We start from the raw sequence: 26,994 nt of genomic DNA on the forward strand, positions 1-26,994 counted from the left end.
TTAGAATGTGAGGCATATTAAACAGAGGGAACATGGAGAACAGTGGAGGAACATGTTAGAATGTGAGGCATATTAAACAGAGGGAACATGGAGAACAGTGGAGGAACATGCTAGAACATGAGGCATATTAAACAGAGGGAACATAGAGAACAGTGCAGGAACATGTTAGAATGTGACTGAGGAACATGTTAGAACGTGAGGCATATTAAACAGAGGGAACATGCTAGAAGGTGACTGAGGAACATACAGAGAACAGCAGTGAACAAAATTAAGAGCTGAAGAGAAAACGCCAGGGTGAATGAATGATACAGCCAACTGTAAATGGTTACTGATAATTCCTCTCAACTTTGCAGAGAATTGCACATCTGTCTGTCTATAGTAGTAGTGGTAGTGGTAGTAGTAGTAGTAACAGCCTACTCCAAACACTGCACGCTGAATTTTTGTCAACAATGAGCAGTGGAAGTCAGTGTGTTAGCTGGGCTAGTCGTCAGCTGGGTTAGTCGTTAGCTGGGCTAGCCGTCAGCCGGGTTAGCCGTCAGCCGGGTTAGCCGTCAGCCGGGTTAGCCGTCAGCCGGGTTAGCCGTCAGCCGGGTTAGCCGGTGCAGCCGTTGGCCGGTGCAGCCGTTGGCCGGGGCAGCCGTTGGCCGGGGCAGCCGTTGGCCGGGGTAGCCGTTAGCCGGGGTAGCCGTTAGCCGGGGTAGCCGCCGTTGGCCGGGGTAGCCGTTGGCCGGGGTAGCCGTTGGCCGGGGTAGCCGTTGGCCGGGGTAGTCTTTGGCCGGGGTAGCCGTTAGCCGGGGTAGCCGTTAGCCGGGTTAGTCGTTAGCCGGGTTAGTCGTTAGCTGGGTTAGTCGTTAGCTGGGTTAGTTGGGGTAGTCGTCAGCTGGGGTAGTCGTCAGCCAGGTTAGCCGTTAGCGTGTCAGCTGGGGTAGTTGTCAGCTGGGGTAGTTGTCAGCTGGGGTAGTTGTCAGCTGGGGTAGTTGTCAGCTGGGGTAGTTGTCAGCTGGGGTAGTTGTCAGTGTGTCAGCTGGGGTAGTTGTCAGCTGGGTTAGTTGTTAGCGTGTTAGCTGGGGTAGTTGTTAGCTGGGGTAGTTGTCAGCTGGGGTAGTTGTCAGCTGGGGTAGTTGTCAGCTGGGGTAGTTGTCAGCTGGGGTAGTTGTCAGCGTGTCAGCTGGGGTAGTTGTCAGCTGGGGTAGTTGTCAGCTGGGTTAGTTGTTAGCGTGTTAGCTGGGGTAGTTGTTAGCGTGTTAGCTGGGGTAGTTGTTAGCTGGGGTAGTTGTTAGCGTGTTAGCTGGGGTAGTTGTTAGCTGGGGTAGTTGTCGGCTGGGGTAGTTGTTAGCGTGTTAGCTGGGGTAGTTGTTAGCTGGGGTAGTTGTCAGCTGGGGTAGTTGTTAGCGTGTTAGCTGGGGTAGTTGTCAGCTGGGGTAGTTGTCAGCTGGGGTAGTTGTCAGCTGGGGTAGTTGTCAGCTGGGGTAGTTGTCAGCTGGGGTAGTTGTTAGCGTGTTAGCTGGGGTAGTTGTTAGCTGGGGTAGTTGTTAGCGTGTTAGCTGGGGTAGTTGTTAGCTGGGGTAGTTGTCGGCTGGGGTAGTTGTTAGCGTGTTAGCTGGGGTAGTTGTTAGCTGGGGTAGTTGTCAGCTGGGGTAGTTGTTAGCGTGTTAGCTGGGGTAGTTGTCAGCTGGGGTAGTTGTCAGCTGGGGTAGTTGTCAGCTGGGGTAGTTGTCAGCTGGGGTAGTTGTCAGCTGGGGTAGTTGTTAGCGTGTTAGCTGGGGTAGTTAGCTGGGGTAGTTGTCAGCTGGGGTAGTTGTTAGCGTGTTAGCTGGGGTAGTTAGCTGGGGTAGTTGTCAGCTGGGGTAGTTGTTAGCGTGTTAGCTGGGGTAGTTGTTAGCGTGTTAGCTGGGGTAGTTGTTAGCTGGGGTAGTTGTCAGCTGGGGTAGTTGTCAGCTGGGGTAGTTGTTAGCGTGTTAGCTGGGGTAGTTGTCAGCTGGGGTAGTTGTCAGCTGGGGTAGTTGTCAGCTGGGGTAGTTGTCAGCTGGGGTAGTTGTTAGCGTGTTAGCTGGGGTAGTTGTCAGCTGGGGTAGTTGTTAGCATGTTAGCTGGGGTAGTTGTCAGCTGGGGTAGTTGTTAGCGTACTCACTTTGGTCCTCCACACTCCACAGCAGAGGCCTTGACGACAGGCAGCGTCTGGAAGCCCACCGGCTCCACACTGAGCGTGTTCCTCTCCACTGCCTCCAAGATGGCCGACCCCAGCTACAGAAGAGGTTAGAGTTAAGGGTGAAAGTGCTCTGAAGCCCACCTTAAATCCACAGCCTCCAAGATGAGGTCAGATGTTAGGGGTCAGGGTAAAAGTACATTATATTTATAGACAGTACTGCTTCAGTTACTTCTAGTTTTAGTCAACATTTCTAAAATACTTCTTTCAGTAAGTGTCAGTTTTTCCTCATCTGTCAGTACCTCTATTCTGCCACAAGAGGGCAGTGTAACAGATCAGTCCATTCAGAGTACAGAATAGTGTTGCAGGGTACAGCGAAACTTCTGTACATTTTAGACTGTTCTGGGCTGCATTAGCTCCACAGTCCCCATTCATGCTGCACAGACACTGACACGCTTGAATAATGCCACGCGGACCGTAATGAAATTGTTCATTACGGTTCGCAAAACAATGTCCATACAGGCCAGAAATGTTTAACAATGCAGGACGATACCGGTAGCTTCCAGGTTTAAAATGTAGGCTAACTTTCCTAACTCGACTACAGCTGAATTCACTACCCTCATACTTTGTTTGTGATAATATCCAAACCATAATGCGAAATACGCTGATTTTAAAGCCAATTGTCACCACAAACTTTATTAATTGACTTAGTCTCCCTTGCAGCACCAAAAACTAATTATCTCCTTCGCCTCGTCCTGGTTTCCAGTAGATTCCATACCCACAATCAGCCTAACAAACGACACTCATTTAAAGAGACAGCGCACACATAAAGAAGAGATTGCTTTTTTTTTTCTCTACGCAAATGTTGTTAATCAGTACGATAAAATATGTTCTCTTAGCCGTCACCAATAAGTCGTAAATGAAAAGGGATTGTTTGGCATCTGTATCCTCATGAAATCAACCAAAACAAGCTGAATAACTCATTAAATACACTCCTATTGAATAATATACATTCACCTGTATTATGAATAGACCTAGTCGACATCCTGATTTACCCAGTTAACCAATAGAGATGGACCATTCCAATAACTGATTACCATTATGTAGTCTGATTGGTAAAAGTCTAATTGATTGTACATGATTGTATCATTTATTCATTACTGCATACAAAGCCGTCTCCGTGAACAATGTTGCAAGTAAAGCATTTCAAATGTAATGATATTGAACTCAAAAGCTGAGTTTATCTGTCTGGATCAAGTGCCATTCTGTAACTTTGGCAAATACGCCTTTTCTATGTGTGATATAGTTTTGGTATCAAGTGATGTGATGCTATAGAGTATCGTGATAGTAGCTGGTATTGGGTTGGAAGTTAAAATGGTGGTATGGTGACAACACTAGTACAGAACACTAATGACAACACTAGTACAGAACACTAATGACAACACTAGTACAGAACACTAATGACAACACTAGTACAGAACACTAATGACAACACTAGTACAGACCACTAATGACAACACTAGTACAGAACGCTAATGACAACACTAGTACAGAACGCTAATGATAACACTAGTACAGACCGCTAATGACAACACTAGTACAGACCGCTAACGACAACACTAGTACAGACCACTAACGACAACACTAGTACAGACCGCTAATGACAACACTAGTACAGACCGCTAATGACAACACTAGTACAGACCGCTAATGACAACACTAGTACAGACCACTAATGACAACTCTAGTACAGAACACTAATGACAACACTAGTACAGAACACTAATGACAACACTAGTACAGAACACTAATGACAACACTAGTACAGAACACTAATGACAACACTAGTACAGAACACTAATGACAACACTAGCACAGCACACTAATGACAACTCTAGTACAGACCGCTAACGACAACACTAGTACAGACCGCTAATGACAACACTAGTACAGAACACTAATGACAACACTAGTACAGAACACTAATGACAACACTAGTACAGAACACTAATGACAACACTAGTACAGACCACTAATGACAACACTAGTACAGAACACTAATGACAACACTAGTACAGAACACTAATGACAACTCTAGTACAGAACACTAATGACAACACTAGTACAGACCGCTAATGACAACACTAGTACAGAACACTAATGACAACACTAGTACAGAACACTAATGACAACACTAGTACAGAACACTAATGACAACACTAGCACAGAATACTAATGACAACACTAGTACAGAACACTAATGACAACACTAGTACAGAACACTAATGACAACACTAGTACAGAACACTAATGACAACACTAGTACAGAACACTAATGACAACACTAGCACAGAATACTAATGACAACACTAGTACAGAACACTAATGACAACACTAGTACAGAACACTAATGACAATACTAGAGGCAGCTGTTAGTTCTTCTGATAGAGGACACCATCGTCTAATAGCAGACTGGGTTATAACAGCTCCAGACATTATACTGCTCCCTGATGGAATACACAGGTTATAACAGCTCCAGACATTATACTGGCTCCCTGATGGAATACACAGGTTATAACAGCTCCAGACATTATACTGCTCCCTGATGGAATACACAGGTTATAACAGCTCCAGACATTAGACTGGCTCCCTGATGGAATATGGATACGACCACAGGTACTAAGGATTGAAAGAAGTTTAGACTGGTGAGTCCATCTGGTCACTACGGAAGCCCAGAGGGTACTTGATGAAACCAGACAAAACAGAGAGCACTTGGTAAAACAATGTTAACAGCTAGAGTCATTTAGGATTTTTAATGAGTTTTAAAATCATAGAGCTGACGACATGCAGGACACAGAATAGGTCTTCATGAACTATCATACATCCTGCACCAGGCATTAGTGTACCTGGAGGAGGTGAGGGGTGTGTGTGTGTGTGTGTGTGTGTGTGTGTGTGTGTGTGAACCTCACTCTTGGAGAAGGTGAGGTGTGAGTGTGTGTGTGTGTGTGTGTGTGTGTGTGTGTGTACCTCACTCTTGGAGGTGGTGAGGTGTGTGTGTGTGGTGTGTACCTCACTCTTGGAGAAGGTGAGACAGGGGTAGATGTCCTCTCTGTAGACTCTCTCCAGGAAGGAGCTGTTCCTCTCCAGACTGGGCTCCTCCTTCCACAACTTAAACTCACTAAACAGGAGACTGTCCAGCTGAAGAGGAGGAGTAGGAGGAGGAGGAAGAGGATTGGGGGGTGGAGGAAGAGGAGTAGGGGGGTGGAGGAAGAGGAGCAGGGTGTGGAGGAAGAGGAGTAGGAGCAGGAGGAGTAGGGGTGGAGGAAGAGGAGTAGGAGCAGGAAGAGTAGGGGTGGAGGAAGGAGGAGTAAGAGCAGGAAGAGTAGGGGTGGAGGAAGGAGGAGGAGCAGGAGGAGGAGTAGGGGGTGGAGGAAGAGGAGTAGGAGCAGGAAGAGTAGGGGTGGAGGAAGAGGAGTAGGAGCAGGAAGAGTAGGGGTGGAGGAAGGAGGAGTAAGAGCAGGAAGAGTAGGGGTGGAGGAAGGAGGAGTAGGAAGAGTAGGGGTGGAGGAAGGAGGAGTAGGAGCAGGAAGAGTAGGGGTGGAGGAAGGAGGAGCAGGAAGAGTAGGGGTGGAGGAAGGAAGAGTAGGGGTGGAGGAAGGAGGAGTCGGGGGTGGAGGAAGAGGAGGAGGAGCAAAGTAGACACTAATGTCACACACATACCTCAACAACATAACTTCCACACACCAACAGACCACACATCCAGATCCCCTCGTCAGCCTCCTTCAGGAAGATAGTTATGGACGATTCATTCTGCTGTATTACAGTGCTCACAGATCTGTTTCACTCCTATTCATACCTACTGATAGTCCAGCTTCATGAGGGTCACTGCAAACAGGGAGGGGGAAGGGTGGAAAGAGCAAGAGAGAGACCTAGAGGAGAGAGAGAGAGCTAGAGAGAGAGAGCTTGAGAGAGAGCTAGAGAGAGAGAGAGGGAGGGAGAGAGAGAGAGACCTAGAGGAGAGAGAGAGAGCTAGAGAGAGAGAGAGAGAGAGCTAGAGAAGAGAAAGAGAGAGAGCTAGAGAGAGAGCTAGAGAGAGAGCTAGAGAGAGAGCTAGAGAGAGAGAGGGAGAGACCTAGAGGAGAGAGAGAGAGCTAGAGAAGAGAAAGAGAGAGAGCTAGAGAGAGAGCTAGAGAGAGAGCAAAAGAGAGAGACAGACCTAAAGAGAGAGAGCTAGAGGAGAGAGAGAGAGATAGAGAGCTAGAGGAGGGAGAGAGAGAGAGAGAGCTAGAGGAGGGAGAGATGTGTGTGTGTGTTACCTCTCTGCAGTCTCGTACGATGGGCTGTGTGCCGCTCAGTTCCTGCCCGCTGCCCAGCATGGCGCTGCTGGTACTCTTGTTGCGGCCGTGACCCTTCTTGAAGGGAGCCTTGGAGCCCCCAGGAAGGTCGTGGCAGGGGGAGGTGGGGGACGTGGACAGGACCAAGGTCTTCAGGGCCGACACCTCCGCCTGGAGCACATCAATCTGGGGGGAGGGGGGAGAGAGGGGTGGAACATCACACATATAGAACCCATATAGATACAGGTCTATCTTCTGTCTCGTCTCACACCGTTCTGACAGAGAGAGGTGAGGAACAGGTCTATCTTCTGTCTCGTCTCACACCGTTCTGACAGAGAGAGGTGAGTAACAGGTCTATCTTCTGTCTCACACCATTCTAACAGAGAGAGGTGAGGAACAGGTCTATCTTCTGTCTCGTCTCACACCGTTCTGACAGAGAGAGGTGAGGAACAGGTCTATCTTCTGTCTCGTCTCGTTCTGACAGAGAGAGGTGAGGAACAGGTTTACATCGTCTCACACCGTTCTGACAGAGAGAGGTGAGGAACAGGTCTATCTTCTGTCTCGTCTCGTTCTGACAGAGAGAGGTGAGGAACAGGTCTATCTTCTGTCTCGTCTCACACCGTTCTGACAGAGAGAGGTGAGGAACAGGTCTATCTTCTGTCTGGTCTCGTTCTGACAGAGAGAGGTGAGGAACAGGTCTATCTTCTGTCTCGTCTCGTTCTGACAGAGAGAGGTGAGGAACAGGTTTACATCGTCTCACACCGTTCTGACAGAGAGGTGAGGAACAGGTCTATCTTCTCTCTCGTCTCACACCGTTCTGACAGTGAGAGGTGAGGAACAGCTCTATCTTCTGTCTCGTCTCACACCGTTCCTGACAGAGAGAGGTGAGGAACAGGTTTACATCGTCTCACACCGTTCTGACAGAGAGAGGTGAGGAACAGGTCTATCTTCTGTCTCACACCATTCTAACAGAGAGAGGTGAGGAACAGGTCTATCTTCTGTCTCGTCTCACACCGTTCTGACAGAGAGAGGTGAGGAACAGGTCTATCTTCTGTCTCGTCTCGTTCTGACAGAGAGGTGTGAACAGGACTGTTACTGTCAGACTGATAGGATATGATCTACAGGACTGTTACTGTCAGACTGATAGGATATGATCTACAGGACTGTTACTGTCAGACTGATATATAATCTACAGGACTGTTACTGTCAGACTGATAGGATATAATCTACAGGACTGTTACTGTCAGACTGATAGGATATGATCTACAGGACTGTTACCATCAGACTGATATATGATCTACAGGACTGTTACTGTCAGACTGATAGGATATGATCTACAGGACTGTTACTGTCAGACTGATAGGATATGATCTACAGGACTGTTACTGTCAGACTGATAGGATATGATCTACAGGACTGTTACTGTCAGACTGATAGGATATGATCTACAGGACTGTTACTGTCAGACTGATAGGATATGATCTACAGGACTGTTACTGTCAGACTGATATACGATCTACAGGACTGTTACTGTCAGACTGATATACGATCTACAGGACTGTTACTGTCAGACTGATATACGATCTACAGGACTGTTACTGTCAGACTGATAGGATATGATCTACAGGACTATTACTGTCAGACTGATATATAATCTACAGGACTGTTACTGTCAGACTGATAGGATATAATCTACAGGACTGTTACTGTCAGACTGATATACGATCTACAGGACTGTTACTGTCAGACTGATAGGATATGATCTACAGGACTGTTACTGTCAGACTGATATATAATCTACAGGACTGTTACTGTCAGACTGATAGGATATGATCTACAGGACTGTTACTGTCAGACTGATAGGATATGATCTACAGGACTGTTACTGTCAGACTGATAGGATATGATCTACAGGACTGTTACTGTCAGACTGATAGGATATGATCTACAGGACTGTTACCGTCAGACTGATATATGATCTACAGGACTGTTACTGTCAGACTGATAGGATATGATCTACAGGACTGTTACTGTCAGACTGATATATAATCTACCGGACTGTTACTGTCAGACTGATAGGATATGATCTACAGGACTGTTACTGTCAGACTGATAGGATATGATCTACAGGACTGTTACTGTCAGACTGATAGGATATGATCTACAGGACTGTTACTGTCAGACTGATAGGATATGATCTACAGGACTGTTACTGTCAGACTGATAGGATATGATCTACAGGACTGTTACTGTCAGACTGATATATGATCTACAGGACTGTTACTGTCAGACTGATATATGATCTACAGGACTGTTACTGTCAGACTGATAGGATACAATCTACAGGACTGTTACTGTCAGACTGATAGGATATAATCTACAGGACTGTTACTGTCAGACTGAAAGAATATAATCTACAGGACTGTTACTGTCAGACTGATAGGATATAATCTACAGGACTGTTACTGTCAGACTGATATATGATCTACAGGACTGTTACTGTCAGACTGATATATGATCTACAGGACTGTTACTGTCAGACTGATATATGATCTACAGGACTGTTACCGTCAGACTGATATATGATCTACAGGAATGTTACCATCAGACTGATAGGATATGATCTACAGGACTGTTACTGTCAGACTGATATATGATCTACAGGACTGTTACTGTCAGACTGATAGGATATGATCTACAGGACTGTTACTGTCAGACTGATATATAATCTACCGGACTGTTACTGTCAGACTGATAGGATATGATCTACAGGACTGTTACTGTCAGACTGATAGGATATGATCTACAGGACTGTTACTGTCAGACTGATAGGATATGATCTACAGGACTGTTACTGTCAGACTGATAGGATATGATCTACAGGACTGTTACTGTCAGACTGATAGGATATGATCTACAGGACTGTTACTGTCAGACTGATATATGATCTACAGGACTGTTACTGTCAGACTGATATATGATCTACAGGACTGTTACTGTCAGACTGATAGGATACAATCTACAGGACTGTTACTGTCAGACTGATAGGATATAATCTACAGGACTGTTACTGTCAGACTGAAAGAATATAATCTACAGGACTGTTACTGTCAGATCTACAGGACTGTTACTGTCAGACTGATATATAATCTACAGGACTGTTACTGTCAGACTGATATATGATCTACAGGACTGTTACTGTCAGACTGATATATGATCTACAGGACTGTTACTGTCAGACTGATATATGATCTACAGGACTGTTACCGTCAGACTGATATATGATCTACAGGAATGTTACCGTCAGACTGATAGGATATGATCTACAGGACTGTTACTGTCAGACTGATATATGATCTACAGGACTGTTACTGTCAGACTGATAGGATATGATCTACAGGACTGTTACTGTCAGACTGATAGGATATGATCTACAGGACTGTTACTGTCAGACTGATAGGATATGATCTACAGGACTGTTACTGTCAGACTGATAGGATATGATCTACAGGACTGTTACTGTCAGACTGATATATAATCTACAGGACTGTTACTGTCAGACTGATAGGATATAATCTACATGACTGTTACTGTCAGACTGATATATAATCTACAGGACTGTTACTGTCAGACTGATAGGATATGATCTACAGGACTGTTACTGTCAGACTGATAGGATATAATCTACAGGACTGTTACTGTCAGACTGATAGGATATAATCTACAGGACTGTTACTGTCAGACTGATAGGATATAATCAACAGGACTGTTACTGTCAGACTGATATATAATCTACAGGACTGTTACTGTCAGACTGATAGGATATGATCTACAGGACTGTTACTGTCAGACTGATAGGATATGATCTACAGGACTGTTACTGTCAGACTGATATATGATCTACAGGACTGTTACTGTCAGACTGATAGGATATGATCTACAGGACTGTTACTGTCAGACTGATAGGATATGATCTACAGGACTGTTACTGTCAGACTGATAGGATATGATCTACAGGACTGTTACTGTCAGACTGATATATAATCTACAGGACTGTTACTGTCAGACTGATATATGATCTACAGGACTGTTACTGTCAGACTGATAGGATATGATCTACAGGACTGTTACTGTCAGACTGATAGGATATGATCTACAGGACTGTTACTGTCAGACTGATATATGATGTACAGGACTGTTACTGTCAGACTGATATATGATCTACAGGACTGTTACTGTCAGACTGATAGGATATAATCTACAGGACTGTTACTGTCAGACTGATAGGATATAATCTACAGGACTGTTACTGTCAGACTGATATACGATCTACATGACTGTTACTGTCAGACTGATAGGATATGATCTACAGGACTGTTACTGTCAGACTGATAGGATATGATCTACAGGACTGTTACTGTCAGACTGATAGGATATAATCTACAGGACTGTTACTGTCAGACTGATATATGATCTACAGGACTGTTACTGTCAGACTGATAGGATATGATCTACAGGACTGTTACTGTCAGACTGATATATGATCTACAGGACTGTTACTGTCAGACTGATAGGATATGATCTACAGGACTGTTACTGTCAGACTGATAGGATATGATCTACAGGACTGTTACTGTCAGACTGATAGGATATAATCTACAGGACTGTTACTGTCAGACTGATATATAATCTACAGGACTGTTACTGTCAGACTGATATATGATCTACAGGACTGTTACTGTCAGACTGATAGGATATGATCTACAGGACTGTTACTGTCAGACTGATATATGATCTACAGGACTGTTACTGTCAGACTGATATATGATCTACAGGACTGTTACTGTCAGACTGATAGGATATGATCTACAGGACTGTTACTTTCAGACTGATAGGATATGATCTACAGGAACTATTACTGTCAGACTGATATATAATCTACATGACTGTTACTGTCAGACTGATATACGATCTACAGGACTGTTACTGTCAGACTGATAGGATATGATCTACAGGACTGTTACTGTCAGACTGATAGGATATGATCTACAGGACTGTTACTGTCAGACTGATAGGATATGATCTACAGGACTGTTACTGTCAGACTGATAGGATATGATCTACAGGACTGTTACTGTCAGACTGATAGGATATGATCTACAGGACTGTTACTGTCAGACTGATAGGATATAATCTACAGGACTGTTACTGTCAGACTGATATATGATCTACAGGACTGTTACTGTCAGACTGATAGGATATAATCTACAGGACTGTTACTGTCAGACTGATAGGATATAATCTACAGGACTGTTACTGTCAGACTGATATATGATCTACAGGACTGTTACTGTCAGACTGATAGGATATAATCTACAGGACTGTTACTGTCAGACTGATATATGATCTACAGGACTGTTACTGTCAGACTGATAGGATATGATCTACAGGACTGTTACTGTCAGACTGATAGGATATGATCTACAGGACTGTTACCGTCAGACTGATAGGATATAATCTACAGGACTGTTACTGTCAGACTGATAGGATATAATCTACAGGACTGTTACTGTCAGACTGATAGGATATAATCTACAGGACTGTTACTGTCAGACTGATAGGATATAATCTACAGGACTGTTACTGTCAGACTGATATATGATCTACAGGACTGTTACTGTCAGACTGATAGGATATAATCTACAGGACTGTTACCATCAGACTGATATATGATCTACAGGACTGTTACTGTCAGACTGATATATGATCTACAGGACTGTTACTGTCAGACTGATATATGATCTACAGGACTGTTACTGTCAGACTGATATATGATCTACAGGACTGTTACTGTCAGACTGATAGGATATAATCTACAGGACTGTTACTGTCAGACTGATATATGATCTACAGGAATGTTACTGTCAGACTGATAGGATATAATCTACAGGACTGTTACTGTCAGACTGATAGGATATAATCTACAGGACTGTTACTGTCAGACTGATATATGATCTACAGGACTGTTACTGTCAGACTGATATATGATCTACAGGACTGTTACTGTCAGACTGATATATGATCTACAGGACTGTTACTGTCAGACTGATAGGATATAATCTACAGGACTGTTACTGTCAGACTGATATATGATCTACAGGAATGTTACTGTCAGACTGATAGGATATAATCTACAGGACTGTTACTGTCAGACTGATAGGATATAATCTACAGGACTGTTACTGTCAGACTGATATATGATCTACAGGACTGTTACTGTCAGACTGATATATGATCTACAGGACTGTTACTGTCAGACTGATAGGATATGATCTACAGGACTGTTACTGTCAGACTGATAGGATATGATCTACAGGACTGTTACTGTCAGACTGATAGGATATGATCTACAGGACTGTTACTGCTATCACTCACAGAAATGATACACCCTGCTATTAAAGCAGCCAGACATGGTGCACTACAGTCAGTACGTTCCTGTGGCTCCCATTACCAGCCAGCCGGGAGGCTGCAGTGGTGTGACTGACACCTTTAGTGAAGAGGCAGCACATAAATTATCCCAGACACACCTGCAGAATTGTCATTAGAAGACCATCAGACTGGGTCAGCCACTCCATTTCCATGAGGGTAACAGTCATGTAGACACAGTAGTACTGAACATGGTTGTGAATGGTTCAGTCCTCACCTTGTTCAGAGCTTCCTTCAGCTGCTTCTCAGCCGTCGACTGTTTGATGTTGGCCTCACGCACCATCTTGTGAGCTTCCTGTAAGAAGGCACGAGACGTTAGACCCACAATGCGTCACTCATCGCCCTGACCTCTAACCCCTACTGACTTCTGACACAAAATAGAGAACCCAACAACCAAACACAAGTCAAGACAACCTGAGTCAGAGTCACAGCTGGCACCAAACACCCAGAGAAAAGCAGGTTAGTGTCTTTACAAACTACCAAGAGCTTTGAAAACAGGAGAAAGGAGCGACAAAGGAGACCGAGAAAGAGAGAGAGGATGGAAACTGTTAATTTAGCTACGTAAGAGAAGGGAGGAGAGACAAAGGAGACCTAGAGAGAGGATGGAAACTGTTAATCTAGCTACGTAAGAGAAGGGAGGAGCAAAGCCAAAACACTGATCACAAGGAGGGCCGTCTCAGTGTTTCTGGGGGGGATGAATTAGCCGGTGGGACCAACCTCAAACAGGCTAGCAGTGAGCTCCTCCAGTTCCTGGCCCAGTTGGTCCCTGACTTTAGAAAGCCTTTCACACTCCTCGTCTTTCAACTTAACATCCTTAAGAAATGAAAAAAAAAAACACAAAAAAACGGACAAACACAAACGTGATGAACGTAAATATAAATGACCAGGTAATAATAATGACCAAGGAAAAATCAAATGTGGTTTATTTTAGCAGCCGAAATAAGATGAAACAAATCAAAAATGTGAAATGGAACCGTGACTTGGTGTGTGTGAATGTTGTGTGTGTACACTTCTTAAGACAGGCATGTACTGGAAACACACACAGTTCAGTTGACAGCAGGCCAAGTTTCGATAGCTGAAATCAAAACGTTTATATTACCCTAATAATATATTACCCTGTACAGTAAATGTATTTCAGAGCAATAAAATACTTAGTTCCTGGAACAGATATTTAACCGTGTGTGGCCCTTATTGTTCTATACTAGTTCCTGGAACAGATATTTAACCGTGTGTGGCCCTTATTGTTCTATACTAGTTCCTGGAACAGATATTTAACAGTGTGTGGCCCTTATTGTTCTATACTAGTTCCTGGAAGAGATATCTAACAGTGTGTGGCCCTTATTGTTCTATACTGGTTCCTGGAACAGATATTTAACAGTGTGTGGCCCTTATTGTTCTATACTAGTTCCTGGAAGAGATATTTAACAGTGTGTGGCCTTATTGTTCTATACTGGTTCCTGGAAGGGATCTTTAACAGTGTGTGGCCCTTATTGTTCTATACTAGTTCCTGGAACAGATATATAACAGTGTGTGGCCCTTATTGTCCTATACTAGTTCCTGGAACAGATATATAACAGTGTGTAGCCCTTATTGTTCTATACTAGTTCCTGGAACAGATATATAACAGTGTGTGGCCCTTATTGTCCTATACTAGTTCCTGGAACAGATATATAACAGTGTGTGGCCCTTATTGTTCTATACTAGTTCCTGGAACAGATATTTAACCGTGTGTGGCCCTTATTGTTCTATACTAGTTCCTGGAACAGATATTTAACCGTGTGTGGCCCTTATTGTTCTATACTGGTTCCTGGAAGGGATCTTTCACAGTGTGTGGCCCTTATTGTTCTATACTAGTTCCTGGAAGGGATCTTTCACAGTGTGTGGCCCTTATTGTTCTATACTAGTTCCTGGAAGGGATCTTTCACAGTGTGTGGCCCTTATTGTTCTATACTAGTTCCTGGAACAGATATTTAACCGTGTGTGGCCCTTATTGTTCTATACTGGTTCCTGGAAGGGATCTTTAAGTGTGTGGCCCTTATTGTCCTATACTAGTTCCTCGAAGAGATATTTAAGTGTGTGGCCCTTATTGTTCTATACTAGTTCCTGGAACAGATATTTAACCGTGTGTGGCCCTTATTGTTCTATACTGGTTCCTGGAAGGGATATTTAACCTCTCTAGGGTACGTGGGACGGTAGTGTCCCACCTCGTCAACAGCCAGTGAAACTGCAGGGCGCCAAATTCAAAACAACAGAAATCCCATAATTAAAATTCCTCAAACATACTTGTATTTTACACCATTTTAAAGATACACTTGTTGTAAATCCAGCCAGTGTCCGATTTCAAAAAAGCTATACGGCGAAAACACACCAAACGATTATGTTAGGTCAGAGCCAAGTCACAGAAAAACACAGCCATTTTTCCAGCCAAAGAGAGGAGTCACAAAAAGCAGAAACAGATTAAATTGATCACTAACCCTTGATGATCTTCATCAGATGACACTCATAGGACTTCATGTTACACAATACATGTATGTTTTGTTCCGTCGGTAAAGTTCATATTTATATCCAGAAATCGGAGTTTCCATTGGCGCGTTATGTTCAGTAGTTCCAAAACATCCGGTGATTTTGCAGAGGGCCACATCAATTTACAGAAATACTCAAAATAAACATTGATAAAAGATACAACTGTTTTGCATGGAATTTTAGATCCACTTCTCCTTAATGCAACCGCTGTGTCAGATTTCAAAAAAACTTTACGGAAAAAGCATCATCTGAGTACGGAGCTCAGAGACCAAAACAACCCAAACAGATATCCGCCATGTTGTGTCGTCAACAGAAGTCAAAAATATCATTATAAATATTCACTTACCTTTGATGATCTTCATCAGAATGCACTCCCAGGAATCCCAGTTCCACAATAAATATGTTTGTTTTGTTCGATAATGTCCATCATTTATGTCCAAATACCTCCTTTTCGTTAGCGCGTTCAGTACACAATCCAAACTCACGACGCGCGATCACTAGGGGCAGACAAAAAGTCAAAAAGTTCCGTTACAGTCCGTAGAAACATGTCAAACGATGTATAGAATCAATCTTTAGGATGTTTTTAACATAAATCTTCAATAATGTTCCAACCAGAGAATTCCTTTGTCTGTAGAAATGCAATGGAGCAGAGCTAACTATCACATGAACGCGCGAGACTGAGCTTGTGGCTCTCTGGCAGACCTCTGACTCAATTCCCTCTCAATCTCCCCCACCTCACAGTAGAAGCATCAAACAAGGTTCTAAAGACTGTTGATATCTAGTCGAATCCTTGGGAAGTGTAATATGACCCCATAGACACTGTGTATTCGATAGGCCAAGAGTTGAAAAACTACAAACCTCAGATTTCCCACTTCCTGGTTGGATTTTTCTAAACTTTTTGCCCGCCATATGAGTTCTGTTATACTCACAGACATCATTCAAACAGTTTGAGAAACGTCAGAGTGTTTTCTATCCAAATATACTATTATATGCATATTCTAGCTTTTATGGCTGAGAAGCAGGCAGTTTAATTTGGGCATGCTTTTCATCCAAAATTCCCAATGCTGCCCCCTACCCTAGAGAAGTTAACAGTGTGTGGCCCTTATTGTTCTATACTACTTCCTGGAAGGAACATGGACATCCACTGTAGGCTGTATAAACTGGGTGTTGTCCATGTCATATAATACAACAGAAACATCCTGTGTCCATTTGACCTGCTGCTTCTTAGTAAATATAACTTTATAGTGAGGCTACACCCACTAACCCCCACCAACACCACCCACATGCTGATGCAGTAACAGTTGTTCACCCAGTAATTATATGTGAAGAGCTACAGCCACACACACACACACAGGGATTACTAGTCCTCTCCTCTGGCAAGGTGACACCTCTTCACACATTGTTTTGTTAACAAACCCAGTAGTTAAATAACTTTCCAGGGCCTGACCAAATACAACAGGACTAGATACTAGTGGTATTCTAGACTGTGGTAAACAACAGGACAGACACTAGTGGTATTCTAGACCGTGGTAAACAACAGGACAGACACTAGTGGTATTCTAGACCGTGGTAAACAACAGGACAGACACTAGTGGTATTCTAGACCGTGGTAAACAACAGGACAGACACTAGTGGTAAACAACAGGACAGACACTAGTGGTATTCTAGACCATGGTAAACAACAGGACAGACACTAGTGGTAAACAACAGGACAGACACTAGTGGTATTCTAGACCATGGTAAACAACAGGACAGACACTAGTGGTATTCTAGACCGTGGTAAACAACAGGACAGACACTAGTGGTAAACAACAGGACAGACACTAGTGGTAAACAACAGGACAGACACTAGTGGTAAACAACAGGACAGACACTAGTGGTATTCTAGACCGTGGTAAACAACAGGACAGACACTAGTGGTATTCTAGACCGTGGTAAACAACAGGACAGACACTAGTGGTATTCTAGACCGTGGTAAACAACAGGACAGACACTAGTGGTATTCTAGACCGTGGTAAACAACAGGACAGACACTAGTGGTATTCTACAGGACAGACACTAGTGGTAAACAACAGGACAGACACTGGTGGCATTCTAGACCGTGGTAAACAACAGGACAGACACTGGTGGTATTCTAGATCGTGGTAAACAACAGGACAGACACTAGTGGTATTCTACAGGACAGACACTAGTGGTAAACAACAGGACAGACACTAGTGGTATTCTACAGGACAGACACTAGTGGTAAACAACAGGACAGACACTAGTGGTAAACAACAGGACAGACACTAGTGGTAAACAACAGGACAGACACTAGTGGTAAACAACAGGACAGACACTGGTGGCATTCTAGACCGTGGTAAACAACAGGACAGACACTGGTGGTATTCTAGACCGTGGTAAACAACAGGACAGACACTAGTGGTAAACAACAGGACAGACACTAGTGGTAAACAACAGGACAGACACTAGTGGTAAACAACAGGACAGACACTAGTGGTAAACAACAGGACAGACACTAGTGGTAAACAACAGGACAGACACTAGTGGTAAACAACAGGACAGACACTAGTGGTAAACAACAAACAGACACTAGTGGTATTCTAGACCATGGGAAACAACAATAAGCATCTGGAAGGATAAACACCAACTCCCTTGGCTGGCTGGGCCTTTTTATTTATTATTCAATGGCTCAGATTAGTAGTGGGAGCTGGCTTACAGCGTGCACACACACACACACACACGCCCGGACAGGGTTCCCTCTCGCTCATCGAACACAAGGTCATCGCCATGCCGACAGAGGGAGAAGGGTGAGAGTAGTGATCAACGCAAGAAGTGGAGGGAGGTAGATAGTAGTAGTGATCAACGCAGGAAGTGGAGGGAGAATGGGCAGGGAACGGCAGGAAAGGAGGAAGAAGGTAAGGGTGGGATGAGATGGAAGGAGAGGAAGAAAGGGGCTGACCCTGCTGGTTCTGGAGCGGACAACTTGTCTGAGCTGCGTAGACTGTCTGGGGGAATCAGTGATTTACCTGTCTGTCTGTGATCGGCTGGTCACCTGTTAAGGCTGTACAGACCCACAGCCTTAAACTGATTGGGAAGGAGGAACTGAGTGTTTGCACAACGTTTCCCTCTCCTTACTGGAAGAGACACTGGCAACAGGACAACAGTGGTCAATAAGAACACCTGAGGATGACTGATTGGTTCAATCTAACCTCCCCCGGACCACCCTGCTAGTAGCATGACCCTGCACCTCATTGGAGTGGTCTGATTTGGAACATCTGTGATAGTGAATGAGGTCCAGTCTAATGGCTGTAGTTATAATCCAGGACTTCCATGATGCTAATGGAACTGAAGGAGCCTCCAGGGGATACTGGGGTTTCCTCTAGTACAGTAGCTAGCTGGTGATTCAGTACCACCTTCTAGTACAGTAGCTAGCTGGTGATTCAGCACCACCTTCTAGTACAGTAGCTAACTGGTGATTCAGCACCACCTTCTAGTACAGTAGCTAGCTGGTGATTCAGCACCACCTTCTAGTACAGTAGCTGGCTGGTAATTCAGCACCATCTTCTAGTACAGTAGCTAACTGGTGATTCAGCACCACCTTCTAGTACAGTAGCTAGCTGGTGATTCAGCACCACCTTCTAGTACAGTAGCTAGCTGGTGATTCAGCACCACCTTCTAGTACAGTAGCTAGCTGGTGATTCAGCACCACCTTCTAGTACATTAGCTAGCTGGTGAATGAGCACCACCTTCTAGTACAGTAGCTAGCTGGTGAATCAGCACCACCTTCTAGTACAGTAGCTAGCTGGTGATTCAGTACCACCTTCTAGTACAGTAGCTAGCTGGTGATTCAGTACCACCTAGTACAGTACCTAGCTGGTGATTCAGCACCACCTTCTAGTACAGTAGCTAACTGGTGATTCAGTACCACCTTCTAGTACAGTAGCTAGCTGGTGATTCAGCACCACCTTCTGGGTACAGTAGCTAGCTGGTGTATCAGCACCACCTAGTACAGTAGCTAGCTGGTGATTCAGCACCACCTTCTAGTACAGTAGCTAGCTGGTGATTCAGCACCACCTTCTAGTACAGTAGCTAGCTGGTGATTCAGAACCACCTTCTAGTACAGTAGCTAGCTGGTGATTCAGCACCACCTTCTGGGTACAGTAGCTAGCTGGTGAATCAGCACCACCTTCTGAGTACAGTAGCTAGCTGGTGATTCAGCACCACCTTCTAGTACAGTAGCTAGCTGGTGATTCAGCACCACCTTCTAGTACAGTAGCTAGCTGGTGATTCAGCACCACCTTCTAGTACAGTAGCTAGCTGGTGAATCAGCACCACCTTCTAGTACAGTAGCTAGCTGGTGAATCAGCACCACCTTCTGGGTACAGTAGCTAGCTGGTGAATCAGCACCACCTTCTGGGTACAGTAGCTAGCTGGTGATTCAGCACCACCTTCTAGTACAGTAGCTAGCTGGTGATTCAGCACCACCTTCTAGTACAGTAGCTAGCTGGTGATTCAGAACCACCTTCTAGTACAGTAGCTAGCTGGTGATTCAGCACCACCTTCTAGTACAGTAGCTAGCTGGTGAATCAGCACCACCTTCTGGGTACAGTAGCTAGTTGGTGAATCAGCACCACCTTCTGGGTACAGTAGCTAGCTGGTGATTCAGCACCACCTTCTAGTACAGTAGTTTGTACTGTCTGTCTCTCACACCCCGCTCTCTTTCACTCATGATTTTCTGTCTTTCGTTCTCTCGCTCTCCTTCCGTCTTGCAATGTTTCTTTCTCTCTCACACATCCCTGCTCTGAGCAGCAGGACTGAGACAGACAGAATGTGGGTGCAACTGGCAGCTGCGTCTCTCTCACACCATTTCATTCCAGAGATCTCTAAATCAGGTAGTGAGATGACACCTTGACTCTGTCTGGCACACCAGTGTAGAGCGGGAGAGTTAGAATGTTCAGAAGAAACAGAGGTAAAAACAACAACAACGTTTGAAGCAATAATTGACACGTGAACAAACTCCTGTTTGTGGTTCTAATATGCTGCTCTGATAGAGGCAGAATGAAGAGGCAGAATGAAGAGGCTGAATGAAGAGGTAGAATGAAGAGGTAGAATGAAGAGGTAGAATGAAGAGGCTGAATGAAGAGGCTGAATGAAGAGGCAGAATGAAGAGGCTGAATGAAGAGGCAGAATGAAGAGGCAGAATGAAGAGGCTGAATGAAGAGGCTGAATGAAGAGGCTGAATGAAGAGGCTGAATGAAGAGGCTGAATGAAGAGACAGAATAGGAAGATGGCGCCTATTGAGATGGCAGCGTCGCTTCTAGTCCTTAGGAAACTGCGTAGTATTTAAACATTTTCTAAAGTATTATTTCTTACATTGTTAGCCCAGAAAACCTTAAGTGTTATTACATACAGTCGGGAACAGCTATTGAATATCAGAGAGACGTCAACTTGCCAGCACAACCAGGAATACGACTTTCCCAAAGCAGATCCTTTGTCTGCACCTCTCAGGGCATTTGAACTGATCCCAGAGGCCGATCCAAAACAACGCCGTCGGAGGAGGAGTGGGCGCCGGAGCGGTCTTCTAGTGAGGCTTCGGATGCACGCACACCACCCAACGCTTCCGAGTACATTACCCGCTAATGTCCGGTCCCTAGTTAACAAAGTAGACGAAATCAGGGCAAGAGCTGCTTTCCAAAGAGATATCCGGAATTGTAACGTGCTCTGTTTCACGGAGACATGGCCAGCTAGCTGGGGACATGCTGTCGGAGTCCGTACAGCCAACGGGATTTTCAGTGTATCACGCCGACAGGAACAAACATCTCTCCTGTAAGAAAAAGGGCGGGGGTGTATGTTTCATGATTAAGGACTCATGGTGTAATTGTAACATACAAGAACTCAAGTCCTTTTGTTCACCTGACCTAGAATTCCTCACAATAAAATGCAGGCCGTATTAACTCCCAAGAGAACTCTCCTCGGTTATCGCCACTGCCGTGTATATCCCCCGTAGCGGATACCAAGACAGCCATCAAGGAACTTGAAAACCATATATCCTGAGGCTGCATTTATTGTAGCTGGGGATTTTAACAAAGCTAATTTGAGAACAAGGATACCTAAATTCTATCAGCATATCGATTGCAGTACACGAGCGAGTAACATGCACGACCACTGCTACTCTAACTTCCGTGATGCATACAAGGCTTTCCCCCGCCCTCCTTTTGGCTAATCTGACCATGACTCCATCTTGTAGCTCCCCTCCTACAGGCATAAACTATAACAGGAAGCGCCCGTGCTTAGGTCTATCCAACGCTGGTCTGACTAATCGGATTCCACGCTTCAAGATTGTTTCGATCACGTGGACTGGAAAGTTCCGGGTAGCCGCAGACAATAACATTGACGTACACGCTGACTCGGTGAGCGAGTTTATAAGGAAGTGTATAGGAGATGTTGTACCCACTGCAAATATTAAAACCTTCCCTAAACAGAAACCGTGAAATGATGGCAGCTTTCGCGCAAAACTGAAAGCACGTACCATCGCATTTAATCATGGCAAGGCGACTGGGGAACATGGCCGAATACAAACAGTGTAGTTATTCCCTCCATAAGGCAATCAAACAAGTTAAGCGTCAGTATAGAGACAAAGTATTTGTCTGCCCCGTCGCATAAGTCTTACTCCAAACAAACTAAACAACTTCTTTGCTCGCTTTGAGGACAATACAGTGCCACCGCCACGGCCCGCTACCAAAGACTGTGGGCTCTCCTTCTCCGTGGCCGACGTGAGTAAAACATTTAAACATTTAAACGTGTTAACCCTCGCAAGGCTGCCGGCCCAGACGCCATCCCTAGCCGCGTCCTCAGAGCGTGCGCAGACCAGCTGGCTGGTGTGTTTACGGACATATTCAATCACACCCTATACCAGTCTGCTGTCCCCACATGCTTCAAGATGGCCACCATTGTTCCTGTTCCCAAGAAAGCACTTACCTCCGTCATCATGAAGTGCTTTGAGAGAATAGTCAAGGATCATATTACCTCCACCCCACCTGATTCACTAGACCCACCACAATTTGCTTACCGCCCCAAAAGGTCCACAGACGATGCAATCGCCATCTGGACAAGAGGAATACCTATGTAAGAATGCTGTTCATTGACTACAGCTCAGCATTCAACAGCATAGTACCCTCCAAACTCATCATAAACTTGATACCCTGGGTCTCGAACTCGATCTGTGCAACTGGGTCCTGGACTTCCTGACGGGCTGCACCCGGGTGGTGATGGTAGGAAACAACATCTCCACTCCACCGATGCTCAACACTGGAGCTCCACAAGGGTGCGTTCTCAGCCCTCTCCTGTACGTCCTGTTCACCTATGACTGCGTGGCCATGCACGCCTCCAACTCAATCATCAAGTTTAGACAACACTACAGTGGTAGGCTTGATTACCAACAACGACGAGACAGCCTACAGTGTGTGGTGTCGTGTCAGGAAAATAACCTCTCACTCAATATATTAACATCCTGTTCCTTTACTAGATTGTGTGTATTAGGTTTTGTTGTGGAATAGTTAGATATTACCTGTTAGATATTGTCAGATCTAGAAGCATAAACATGTAGCTACACCTACAATAACATCTGCTAACCATGTGTATGTGACCAATAATATTAGCTAACCATGTGTATGTGACCAATAACATCTGCTAACCATGTGTATGTGACCAATAACATCTGCTAACCATGTGTGTGTGACCAATAACATTAGCTAACCATGTGTATGTGACTAATAACATCTGCTAACCATGTGTATGTGACCAATAACATCTGCTAACCATGTGTATGTGACCAATAACATCTGCTAACCATGTGTATGTGACCAATAACATCTGCTAACCATGTGTATGTGACCAATAACATCTGCCAACCATGTGTATGTGACCAATAACATCTGCTAACCATGTGTATGTGACCAATAACATCTGCCAACCATGTGTATGTGACCAATAACATCTGCTAACCATGTGTATGTGACCAATAACATCTGCTAACCATGTGTATGTGACCAATAACATCTGCTAACCATGTGTATGTAACCAATAACATCTGCCAACCATGTGTATGTGACCAATAACATCTGCCAACCATGTGTATGTGACCAATAACATCTGCTAACCATGTGTATGTGACCAATAACATCTGCTAACCAGGTGTATATGACCAATAACATCTGCTAACCATGTGTATGTGACCAATAACATCTGCTAACCAGGTGTATGTGACCAATAACATTTGATTTGAACGAAGAGGCTGAAAGAAGAGGCTGATCATAACATGGTAAAATGGACTGAACAAAGCACTGTTCCTGTAGAATCACTGGTCAACCAATCACCTTGCCTGCTCAGGCCCAACCCCTTCCGTTCCAACACGCCCATTCAAACTCTGGTTACGAGGCAGTGATAGTTCTCACTCATCAGAGTTGGCTGGAGAAAGCAGCATTCAGGAGCGCCGGGTTAAAAATAAACATTGGCAAGAGGCTTGTGGGGTAATTTCAGAGAACACAGGAGAACACAGGAGGACACAGGATAACACAGGAGAACACAGGAGGACACAGGAGGAGATAACATGTTGGTCCCCTGCCGTTGATGAGGAGGAGAATCACACATTCCTTCTGCATGGATTTCACTCTGTTATCAACTGATGTGAGACCATTCAACTAGTAGAGACACACAACCAGAGGGAACATACACATGACATGGGCACAGTGTGTGTGTGGTCTCTTACCCTCTGTGCCTTGGCTAGCTCCTCCTTCAGTCTCTCATTGGCTTTCTCTCTGATCTCCATGACTGAGGGGCTGCGGAGGCGGGACAGGCTGTCATTGGTCAGACTCAGAGACTCCTCCCCTTCCTCTCCAGACAGGAACACCCCTTCTGCTGACTCCGCCTCTGACCGGACGTGGGGTTCCAACCCCGGAACGCTGCAAGGAATCATGGGTACACTAATGTAAGCGTATAGGAGGGTTGGCTGATTACTACAGGGATCAATCAGTCATCACTGATCAGCACTATTGACTGTATGATTAGTGGTGATATTGATCCAGCTATCATTACCTGGTTGGACATTAAGCCTAGTAAGCATGTTTTAATGTATGAATTAGCATCCCAGTGGGCTAGTCATCAATAGTACGTTTTAAGTGTCAATGAACACTGCTTAGTGGAACCCTTGACTTATATTGAATACATTGCCTGGTTAATACCGACTGCACTGTGTAAAGAGATCCTAGCAGAAATCATGGCATCATTTAAAACAGTTTCACCTGCTAGGATTTGTGTTCCATCTTCAAGATTTCTCTCTAGTATCCCCTTACATTGTGGTCGTCATGGGCCAGGTAATATATCTCTTTACATTGTGGTTGTCATGGGCCAGGTACTATATCTCTTTACATTGTGGTCATCATGGGCCAGGTAATATATCTCTTTACATTGTGGTCGTCATGGGCCAGGTAATATATCTCTTTACATTGTGGTTGTCATGGGCCAGGTAATATATCTCTTTACATTGTGGTCGTCATGGGCCAGGAAACATATCTCTTTACATTGTGGTCGTCATGGGCCAGGTAACATATCTCTTTACATTGTGGTTGTCATGGGCCAGGTAATATATCTATTTACATTGTGGTTGTCATGGGCCAGGTAATATATCTATTTACATTGTGGTCGTCATGGGCCAGGTAATATATCTCTTTACATTGTGGTTGTCATGGGCCAGGTAACATTTCTCTTTACATTGTGGTTGTCATGGGCCAGGTAACATATCTCTTTACATTGTGGTTGTCATGGGCCAGGTAATATATCTCTTTACATTGTGGTCGTCATGGGCCAGGTAATATATCTCTTTACATTGTGGTTGTCATGGGCCAGGTACTATATCTCTTTACATTGTGGTTGTCATGGGCCAGGTAATATATCTCTTTACATTGTGGTCGTCATGGGCCAGGTAACATATCTCTTTACATTGTGGTTGTCATGGGCCAGGTAATATATCTCTTTACATTGTGGTCGTCATGGGCCAGGTAATATATCTCTTTACATTGTGTTTGTCATGGGCCAGGTAATATATCTCTTTACATTGTGGTCGTCATGGGCCAGGTAATATATCTCTTTACATTGTGGTCGTCATGGGCCAGGTAATATATCTCTTTACATTGTGGTCGTCATGGGCCAGGTAATATATCTCTTTACATTGTGTTTGTCATGGGCCAGGTAATATATCTCTTTACATTGTGTTTGTCATGGGCCAGGTAATATATCTCTTTACATTGTGGTCGTCATGGGCCAGGTAATATATCTCTTTACATTGTGGTTGTCATGGGCCAGGTAATATATCTCTTTACATTGTGTTTGTCATGGGCCAGGTAATATATCTCTTTACATTGTGGTTGTCATGGGCCAGGTAATATATCTCTTTACATTGTGGTTGTCATGGGCCAGGTACTGTAAGTCTGTTTCTCCAGGAGGGTTTCTTCCTGACCTTCCATTGTGTGGTTCTGTGCTGCCCAGTAGCCTAGGGGCAGAGTAGATGGGCTGGGTGGGCAGCTGGTCGGCTCGCAGGGCGTTGGGGGGGCAGGGGCTGGAGCTGAGGGAGGGTGTACGGTACAGGGCGCTGGAAGAGGCGCTGTGACATTGGGGTCTGGTGTCGGAGGTCAATCCGTGGAGGTCAGGGGTGGTGGGTGACGCCAAGTTGACCTCATGGAAGCCTTCGAGGGGTTCGCTGGCCATAGCCCTGCAGCTTCAGTCATCATACACCTCCCTGAGGAGAGGAGAGAAGGGAGAGGGGAGAGGAGAGAGGGGAGAGAGGGGAGAGAGGGGAGAGAGGAGAGAGGGGAGAGGGGAGAGGGGAGAGGGGAGAGAGGGGAGAGTAGAGAGGATAGGGGAGAAAAGAACACGATTAAAACGAAAGTCAAAATAATTACTGTTTGGGGTCAAACAGAGACCTCCATTCTAGACTACATTCACACAGATCTAATTCTGCTATTTCAAGCAGACTACCCACAGCAGCAACAGTATCAGTGTGTGATCCAGGTGTGGACTATGGAGTAGCTGATTAAACACTGTCTCCCTCTTCAGCCCCAGCAGAGAGAGCAGACCGCCAGGCCACTGCTCCAGTCAGTGAGGACTGAGAGGAAACGGGTCATTCAGGGGAATGTTCCAGACAGGAACAGGCCAGTCTCTCTGAGAGGAAATAGGTCATTCAGGGGAATGTTCCAGACAGGAACAGGCCAGTCTCTCTGAGAGGATATAGGTCATTCAGGGGAATGTTCCAGACAGGAACAGGCCAGTCTCTCTGAGAGAATATAGGTCATTCAGGGGAATGATTACAGACAGTAACAGGCCAGTCTCTCAGACAGGAAATAGGTCATTCAGGGGAATGTTACAGACAGTAACAGGCCAGTCTCTTTGGGTGGAAATAGGTCATTCAGGGGAGTGTTACAGACAGTAACAGGCCAGTCTCTCAGACAG

General features: G+C 44.8%; 1 protein-coding gene across 6 annotated transcripts in view; it reads right to left on the reverse strand.

Annotated features, from left to right (window-relative positions):
* The window catches only part of LOC139394518 (rab-3A-interacting protein-like), a 63,697-nt gene that overhangs the window by 9,657 nt on the left and 27,046 nt on the right, over window positions 1–26,994 (reverse strand). For 5 of the 6 annotated variants that reach the window (XM_071142601.1, XM_071142602.1, XM_071142603.1 and 2 more), the window contains exons 3-9: window positions 26,006–26,284; window positions 24,260–24,452; window positions 13,684–13,779; window positions 13,184–13,261; window positions 6,463–6,666; window positions 5,216–5,344; window positions 2,132–2,244 (exon numbers count right to left, since the gene is read on the reverse strand). In XM_071142601.1, the coding sequence (XP_070998702.1) occupies window positions 2,132–2,244; window positions 5,216–5,344; window positions 6,463–6,666; window positions 13,184–13,261; window positions 13,684–13,779; window positions 24,260–24,452; window positions 26,006–26,253 (1,061 nt within the window). In that variant the 5' untranslated portion in view covers window positions 26,254–26,284. The remainder of the gene's footprint in view (window positions 1–2,131; window positions 2,245–5,215; window positions 5,345–6,462; window positions 6,667–13,183; window positions 13,262–13,683; window positions 13,780–24,259; window positions 24,453–26,005; window positions 26,285–26,994) is intronic. The other variant, XM_071142607.1, reaches the window with a different exon arrangement.

The sequence above is a fragment of the Oncorhynchus clarkii genome, unplaced genomic scaffold (assembly GCF_045791955.1).
Source record: "Oncorhynchus clarkii lewisi isolate Uvic-CL-2024 unplaced genomic scaffold, UVic_Ocla_1.0 unplaced_contig_800_pilon_pilon, whole genome shotgun sequence".
Lineage (NCBI taxonomy): Eukaryota > Metazoa > Chordata > Actinopteri > Salmoniformes > Salmonidae > Oncorhynchus > Oncorhynchus clarkii.